This window comes from Triticum urartu, unplaced genomic scaffold, assembly GCF_003073215.2.
Source record: "Triticum urartu cultivar G1812 unplaced genomic scaffold, Tu2.1 TuUngrouped_contig_5917, whole genome shotgun sequence".
Taxonomy (NCBI): Eukaryota; Viridiplantae; Streptophyta; class Magnoliopsida; order Poales; family Poaceae; genus Triticum; species Triticum urartu.
In genome coordinates this window covers 1-9350 of record NW_024116631.1, presented here as the reverse complement: position 1 = coordinate 9350, position 9350 = coordinate 1, and the positions used below count along the sequence as shown (strand labels likewise).

Below are 9350 nucleotides of genomic sequence, written 5' to 3'. Positions count from 1 at the left end.
TCGACACCGCCTATCCGGACCACGTGTGCTTGCTCTCCCGTTCTCTATACGGGTTGAAGCAGGCGCCTCGGGCCTGGTACCAGCGGATCACGGCCTTCCTCCAGCAGCAGGGGTTCCGGTCCACACGGTCCAATGCCTCCCTGTTTGTCTACCACTAGGGCCCCACCACCGCGTACCTCCTACTGTACGTCGACGACATCATCCTGATTGCGTCCTCGCCAGCGCTTCTTCAGCAGATCACAGCTCGCCTCGGCACAGAGTTCGCCCTCAAGGACTTGGGGGCTCTCCACTACTTCCTCGGCATCGAGGTCATGCGCCGGGCTACTGGCTTCTTCCTGCACCAGCAGAAGTACGCCTACGAGCTTCTGGAGCGAGCGGGCATGCTTAACTGCAAGCCTGCTTCCACGCCTATTGATACGAAGGCTAAGGTGTCCGCCGTCGAGGGCTCTCCAGCGTCCGACGCTCCCTTCTACCGCTCCATCGTCGGTGCGCTTCAGTACCTCACACTGACGCGTCCGGACATTCAGTATGCTGTCCAGCAGGTGTGCCTTCACATGCACGCTCCTCGTGACACCCATTGGGCTCTCGTGAAACGTATACTTCAATACATACGTGGCACCACAGCCATGGGTCTCGCCCAGACGGCCTCGCCGGACACCAGCCTTGTCGCCTACTCCGACGCCGACTGGGCTGGGTGTCCCGACACTCGACGCTCCACTTCCGGCTACTGTGTCTACCTCGGGCCCTCTCTGATTTCGTGGTTGACGGTGTCCTGGACTAGGGGGTACTCATCACATCGTCTCCCCATCAGTTGGGTTGGGCCGAGGTGGTGGGGAATGTAGCATAAATACGGATTGTTCATGGCTACGACAGCTACTTCAGGAGTTGCTATGTGAGGTCACCAAGGCGACGCTCGTCTACTGCGATAACGTCTCCGCGGTGTACCTCGCTGCCAACCCTGTCCATCACCGACGGACGAGGACGAAGCACATCGAGCTCGACATCCACTTCGTCCGGGAGCACGTTGCACTTGGTCGTGTTCGTATTCTACATGTGCCCACCGATCAGCAGTTCGCCGATGTGATGATGAAGGGACTACCCACCTCGACTTTCGAGGGCTTTCGGTCCAGTCTTTGCGTCACCGGCGACGCTTCGACTGCGGGGGGTGTTGAACATGTGTACATGTACGTAGGTCTGGGTCCTGTATGCCGTACCTGTTGTATCTGTCTCCCTCCGTATGTACGTGTATCTTAGGAGGCAAGATACCGGCCGCACCCCTTGTACCTATATATATGTGCCTAGTGCACAATCAATCGATCATCGATGCACCAAATCTTTCTCTACACATTCATCCCGTCAAACCTCACCCGTGTTCCAGGCCTTCTTTTAATCCAAAATTGATTCCACTACGCACACAGAGGTAACTCGTCAGTTTTTTTTTTTCAAAATCCAGTGCTAATCAAGCTTTTGCAGCATGTAACTCAGTTTCATAGGAGTATAATACAAAAGCATGCATGGTTCTGCACCAGATAAGACAAATGTAAGGAATCAGGCATTGACGGCAGTACCCTGCATAGGGGTGATCTAATGGGAAGTATGATTTTTAGGCAGACTAGATTGGCTTTTAGATCAACCTGTTGGGGTCACCAACTGAGTCTGAACAAATTATTGTTCCTTCCTTTCTATGACATGTCCAGTACCTCTTGATAAATCTTCCAGTATTTTGTTACAGCTTACAACCGCATTTGTTACAATACGGAATCATCTATTTTGTTACAACTTACAACCGCATTTGTTACAACAAAGAGTTTTCAACCGCTACGCGAGAGATTTATCTATCTACTGGAGTACAACGCAATTCAAACAGTTGCAGCCACAACCGCAGGACTTGGACGAGGAGTCGCCGGTGCATAAATACCTAGCGGCCAGCAGGGGCCATAATTAATTAATATCAGAGCTCCATTGCCTCCAACACCACCACGACCCCGGAGTCCCGATCGACGACGGAGCACGTACCGCTCTCCTCGGCGATGTCGTCGTGGCCTTCCTCGGCCCATTGGCTCGGCCTCGTCGGGACCATCTGGCTGCAGACCATCAACGGCCCCAACTCCGACTTCCCCGTCTACTCGTCGCAGCTCAAGGAGCTCAAGGGCATCTCCCAGGTGCAGCTCAACTTCCTAGCGTTCGCCTCCGACGCTGGCAAGCTCTTCGGCTGGTTCTCCGGCGTGGCCGCGCTCTACGTGCCGCTCCCGCTCGTCGCCTTCGTCGGCGCGTGCTTCGGCCTCGTCGGCTACGGCGTCCAGTACCTCTTGGTGGACAGCCCAGGGCTCAAGTTCTGGCACCTGTTCCTGCTCACCGCCCTCGCCGGGAACGGCATCTGCTGGATCAACACCGTCTGCTTCCTGCTCAGCGTCAAGAACTTCGCGTCCAGGAGCCGCGTCGCCGTCAGCCTCGCCACCAGCTACCTCGGCCTCAGCGCCAAGGTGTACACCAGCCTGGCCGAGACCATGCCCCGCCTGGCCGACTCCAAGGCCAAGACGTACCTCCTCCTCAATGCCGTGGTGCCGGTGATCGTCACCGTGTTCGTGGCGCCGGCCCTCAGGCTGTTCGACCTCAAGAGCGACTCCATGTCGAGCACGGACACGACATTCCTCGTCATGTTCGCAATCACGCTCGCCACCGGGGCGTGCGCCGTGGTCGGCAGCATCGGCTCCACGGCCAGCTGGTTGTCCTCCAGGCAGCAGATGGTGAGCCTCAGCGTGCTGCTGGCCGTCCCCATACTAATACCGGTGGCGCTCAAGATGAACAAGATCGGGGAGGCGAAGCGCGAGAAGGATGACGCCGTGGTCGTGATCGAGGTGACGGACTTGGAGACCACCGCCGCCGAGGAGGAGGTCGGAGGCCTCCAGCTGCTCAAGAAGCCGGACTTCTGGCTATACTTCTTGAGCTATATGTTCAGCGGCACCCTGGGCCTGGTGTTCCTCAACAATCTGGGTCAGATTGCCGAGTCGCGAGGTCTCGGCCGGACTTCCACTCTGGTCTCCCTGTCGTCTTCCTTCGGCTTCTTCGGTCGCCTCCTCCCGTCCTTCATGGACTACTACTCTGCAAAGTAAGCAATTAACCGTTCTTAATTTCCACACACTTGCATGATTTGATTAATGTTTATTTTCGTCTTTGAGGTCTTATTGGAGTCTCCAGGATATATTCATGGGGTCCTTTTAATAAATGGGAAACTTGTACTAACTATAAACAACTTCATGGTCCTTTTGTCCATGCAATTTAATTTACTTGTTTCCAGAAGCAGAAGAAACGGAAACAGCAGCTAAACTGAATTTGTTGCTTTGTGGTGCAGAAGCGGCCACAGCATATCGAGGACGGGGTCCATGGCGTCGCTCATGGCACCCATGGCGTGCGCCTTCTTCATGTTGCTCAACCAGGGCAGCGTCTTCCTGTACGCGAGCACTGCCATCATCGGGACCTGCACGGGGGCCATGACGTCGGTGGCGGTGTCCGCGACCATCGAGCTGTTCGGCGCCAAGAACTTCGCCGTCAACCACAACGTCCTGGTGTCCAACATCCCTGTCGGCTCGCTCTGCTTCGGCTACTTCTCGGCGCTCCTGTACCAGCGGGAGGCCAGCAAGCGGGGCGCCGCCACCTGCTCCGGCGCCAGCTGCTACCAGGCAACCTTCGCCATCTGGGGCGCCAGCTGCGTCGTCGGCACGCTGCTCTGCGTCGTCCTCTACGTCCGGTCGCGCAGCAGGTTACTTAGCTACTTCCTAGCTAGGTGCTCGTCAGAAGGCTTGACGACGGCATTGATCTGCGACGACGATAGCAAGCAACAATGGATGCCCTACGATTGTATGTACTCTAGCTATACGTCTAGAGAAAAAATTATCTGTTGGGCACATCCGTACATGTACGAGCGCTTGTAGTGGACCTTTCAAATTCCAGTAATTGGCCATAACAATTCCGAAAAATATTTGTTCGCAACTTCGTAAAGATTATGGAAAACCACCAGGCCGTATTTCTTATGATTTTATAATCGTGATCTAACCAGACGGTAGAAAAATGGTGGCGAGGCTCTGTAGATCACCAACAGTAGAGTCTAAAGCTCAAAATTAACGAAAATTCTAGAGTTTTGACAGTCATTCAGGATCTTGTCTTGACCAGGTACACAGTAGGGTTCCCATCTACAGCTTGTTTATTTACGTCGACTCGTCCCTTCCGACAATAGCATCACCAATCCGCATCACCAATAGACAGGAACTGAGCATGGCCTCACAGACATTTTACTGTCTACACACACGCATGAAGATCGGACATGCATTGCGATGCATGTGAGGAAGAGGCCGCCGTTAAAGGATGCTCAAGCAGGTAGGTCGATCGATGGATCCAGCATCGGCCTCCCTCGTGGTCCTCTCACATGCTGTTCGACTTTGATCGATGGCGTTGCAATGATACAACGCAAAGTTCAGTTCCATCTTCCTTCCCTGTGTGCTTGCATGGATGGGCCGATGCCCATTTAGGCCAACTCCAGTGCACGACTCCATCATGTCCGTTCTAGTCCGTTTAGGGTAGAACGTATGAATAGCTCGGCTCAACGCACGGTCTCAAATGGACAAATGTCTGATTTTCGTCCGTTTTCGACCCATTCCTGGCCAAAACATGCGTTGCGTTTGGGATGAAACGGACATCGCATGGACGTGCGGGATGCACGCCCTTGTCTTCCCGGTGGCCCGCCCGTCGGGGACACTAGCGCTTCATTCAACTCCAACGCCTCCACCCGTCCTTCACGTGCCCACCCCGCCGCCAGCGCCGCCCCTATTTTTCGGCCGCTTCCTAATTGCTCACCCCCGGCTATCCATACCAAACCACGTCCGCAAGGTGTTTGACACTTTGCCACAAAGGTATGGACAGTGGAGATGATTTTTTCTTCAAGCACTTCATTTATTCGTCGGATGATTCGTCCTCGGATGACGAAGATCTTGTGGTGGCTGCATTGGTCGTTCACGACCACATTGAACAACAGCGGCCTCAGTACAGGGGGTCAGTCCCTGGCCGTGCTCCCAACCTGAACCGCAATAGAGAGAGATGCCACACCCTGCTCTATGCTGATTACTTTGAGAATACCGCGCTCTTCAAACCGGAGTAATTCCGTCGCCGTTTTCGTATGGTAAGGCATGTGTTCAATCGTATCCAAGAGGGAGTGATTGCTCATGACTCATTCTTTGAGTGCAAAACGGATGCCCTTGGCAAGCTTGAATTCTCCTCTTATTAGAAATGCACCACGGCCATCCGCATGCTTGCATATGGAATTCCAGGCGATCTGGTGGATGTGTACATGCGCATGAGTGAGTCCACATGTCTGCTGTCAATGTACAACTTCTGCAAGACCGTGGTGGCAGTGTTTGGCCCTGAGTACTTGAGGCAGCCAAATGCGGCTGATACAAAAAGGTTGTTGGCGATCAACGCCAAAAGAGGCTTTTCCAGGCATGCTTGACGGCATAGATTGTATGCACTGGGAGTGGAAGAACTGTCAATTTGCTTGTCATGGCGAGTACAAGGGGCATGTTAAAGCGTGCACTGTCATATTCGAAGCGGTGGCTTCGCAAAATCTTTGGATATGGCATTCTTTCTTCGGCATGGCAGGTTCTCGCAATGATATCAACGTGCTGCAGCGTTCTCCAGTCTTCGCAAGGCTTCCAGAGGCCACTCCCCACCTGTCAACTTTGAGATCAATGGCCACCACTACAACAAGGGATACTACCTAGCTGATGGTATATATCCTCAGTGGTCAACTTTTATGAAGACAATCTCGAAACCCCAAGGTGAGAAGAGACAGAGATTTGCCCAAATGCAAGAGAGTGCTAGAAAAGGATGTGGAACGTGCTTTTGGTGTGCTTCAATCCCGATGGGGTATCGTTCGAAACCCTGCACTGACATGGTATGAAGGGAAACTTTGGGAGGTGATGACTGCTTGTGTGATCATGCACAACATGATCATCGAGGACGAGCATGATAACAACATCTTCGACCAAGGATTTGATTTTCAAGGTGAAAATGTTGAGCCCCTGCACCAAGAACCGGTCATGTTTGAACAGTTTACCCAATCTCATCGTGAACTGCGTGATCGCACTAGTAGAAAAAGGGCCTTCTGTCCCGGTTGTTGAACCGGGACTAAAGGATCGTTACTAATGCCCTAGCCCTTTAGTCCCGGTTCTTAAACGAACCAGGACAGATGGGCCTCCACGTGGCCGGTGTGGCGAGTCCAGGCAGGAGGGCCTTTGGTCCCGGTTGGTGGCACCAACCGGGACCAATAGGCATTCACGCGTCAGCATTTCAGGGGCTGGGGTTTTTATTTTTTAGGGGGGTCGGGGTTGGGGGTTTTAGGGGGTTAATTTAGGGGAAGATCGTGTCATGAACATATGCATACAGAGAGAAGTGATATCGACCACCTCTCCTTCTCCGAGAGATTGGTCGAACAACAAGTTCTCGTATATCTATCCGACACTACCGGCTACATATATACAATAATTATCTCTTACAATATAATCTCCTAATTATATATGAACACAGGGTCCACATAGTATTCTCCGTCTTCAATGATCACGTGGTCAAGGAAGAATGCCGCCAATTCCTCTTGAATTGCTCCGGTGGTAGGAGTTCATCCCGCATCCGAAAGAGCTAATTTGAAGAAGGGGGTCAATACATACATACATACATATATATATATATATATGAAACTCAACACAAATGATGGTAATAAAATAAAATTGTGTATATTATTGCTTACGCATTTCATATTGTTCGTCGGAGTACCCCATTTACAGGTCGTGTGGCGGATGGACTCGCAAACATAGTATCCACAGAAATCATTCCCTTGTTCCTGCCACAACCACTTTACAATAAATAGAGGTCAGTCAAACTGATAAGCAAGCATGCCATAAATGGTATTGATGAAACTAGCGCTTGAATCACTAGGAGATGCACGGAACATGCTAGTAGTACTTACTTTCGGGTGTCTAAATTGCAGCTTCTACGGCAGTCCCGGAGCTTTTTTGGTGAATTTTCTCCAAACCCTGCCAGACAAAGAAAACAATTACTTGATATCAGGAAATGAACAAAGTTGCTGATATGGTGGATAATGATCGATTTAACTTCTCAAGCATTTGAGTCATGTCCGCATAGACCTGGGGATCTTTTCGTCTCGAGTCTAAGACGGTTACTAGTCCCTGCTCAAGCTTAATCTCTAGGAGAATATAGTGGAACCTGCGCACGCATGCATAACTCATCAATTACATTACTATAACCTGGACTAATAAGGGAAACCGAATATGCACAAGATAGTAACACTCACTTGAAGTTGTAAGGAAAGAGTATTATATCTTTGTTTTCATTTATTACCAACGATCGTAGCAAGTTGGCCTCGGTATCTTTGGCATGAAATTCAACCTCAGTTGCATCTATGAGATTTGTGTTAATGAACCCAATATCACCAATTTATCTTTTCTTCAATTCGGCAATCTTCAATCTGCATATAGTGAGGATAATTATAAATACATGCAATGAAAGAGCTGACCTATATAGAGAGACTTAATGACAGAAGTAGTACTACTTACAGACAGTAGCAAGTGACCGTAGATTTATCGAGGGCCTTTTGATTGAAAAACTGGAAGAACTCCTCAAATGGAACATGAAACAGTTCAATTCCAACGAGGTCATGCTCCTCTTTAACTCTCAGCGTCAAAGTATTCTTCCCCCCAGACTCTCTGCAGGTTTTCATGTACCAATCATGCAATCTTCGCATCATCGTTGTTAGAGATTTTTCATCTTTGATGAGAGGCTTCCCATACTCGTATCTGTGTTCTTCCACCTCCAAGAAATCATAATGTACATCGTCGGGCAGGTAATCTCCAAGATTGCTATAACCGGGCACCATCCTCGGATCATCATCGTTGCTAGACACCTTGAGCGGGGGGCACGATTGGTTCGCTTATTCACCGAGCTGGGCAATTTTTTTCCCAGCTCTTCGTTCTTTTAACCTTTGATCACTGACAGTACTTCCCGACCGCTCTGCTTCGACCCATGTCTTTGCAATAATGCGCTCATAGTTGCCTTTCGGCGGAGACTTTGGTGGTTTTGTCAGGGCAGCCAGAGTGCGCTTCGCTTTCACCGGATCTACCTTCTCCTCCGGAGGTGGATGTTTCTTTGCTTTCACCCCTTCAAAGAAGTTCGTCACTTCGTCTCACACGATCTTCGCGGTTTCCTCCTCGGCCCTCTCGTATGGTAACTTCTCTGGAGTCTTCAGAGAAGGACCGAATCTGTATTGCCTCCCGCCTCTGGCTGTATTGCTAGACGCTGGCAGAGCAGACGGAGTGGCTGTGGATGTCTTCTTTCCTTGCTTACGAGGCGGAGGAGAAGGACTACGACGCGCCAGAGCAGCCGGAGCGGTCACTTTTTAAGAATCGAGAAGCCACGACCCGCCACATGAGCAATAGCCGGCGAGGAAGAGTTTACATCAACAATAATCAGTTGGACTGACGAGGATAAAAATTAAGTTCATAAGAAATTAGGGTTACGGCTTATGCGCCGCCACAGGTGTCTCTGACGATCTGTCAATCTGAGGACACATCAAATTTTTCTGCGATAGCGCACGGAGCGTTACATCGAGATAGGCAGGAGTTAGTTTGTATGTGTCCGGATCACCCAGAAACTACCGCCATGTTTTTTCAAACCAAGACGGCTGCGTTAGGCTGGTCACAATGGGCAGGAACATAAACTAGTAACCTACACACTTCCCTAGAATATGTTACTACCTCCATAGTGGGTAGGAACATGTATGTAGTATCATGCAACGATGTATTTATTAGATCATAGACTCATTGTTTCTTGGAGTGTGATGTTCCGGTAACTTAGCTAGTTACCACAAGCAGCTCTCTCTTCATTAAATATGTGCCACATAAGCAAAGTTGCATTGGAGTGTGTGATGTTACTCCTAAGTTCCTGCCCATTGTGACCAGCCTTACAGAGTCGATGCTACTCTCTGTTTCAAGTTTCGAGGAGGGATTGACGTGCTAGATGGCTGTTTGCATCAAACCTCAAAATTAGTACTAGTTCCCATACAACGCCTCAGACCTGTTCAAGCGAAAGGAGCTAGGGTTCGAGGAGGAAGAAGGGGATCGGGATGAGAGTACAATGTTCCAGATAATTCTCGATGCCTCTCCACCTAACGCACACCAACACTTAACCACCCAGTTCCCAGGTGGCTGGGTCGAACTTGTGGCTGGGCCGCTTCTTCCTCCTGGGCCGGCCTTCTCCAGGGTTGTGGGCCGTAGAGGTACTTGGGTCCG

At 50.7% G+C, this 9350-nt stretch overlaps 1 protein-coding gene across 1 annotated transcript; it reads left to right on the top strand.

Moving 5' to 3' along the window:
• Window positions 1–2024: 2024 nt before the first annotated feature.
• Window positions 2025–5771, top strand: LOC125529869 (protein NUCLEAR FUSION DEFECTIVE 4-like). Its single transcript, XM_048694294.1, has 3 exons — window positions 2025–3109; window positions 3353–3858; window positions 5650–5771. The coding sequence occupies exons 1-3, from the start codon at window positions 2031–2033 to the stop codon at window positions 5769–5771; spliced, it is 1707 nt and encodes a 568-aa protein (XP_048550251.1). The 5' UTR covers window positions 2025–2030.
• Window positions 5772–9350: the final 3579 nt, after the last annotated feature.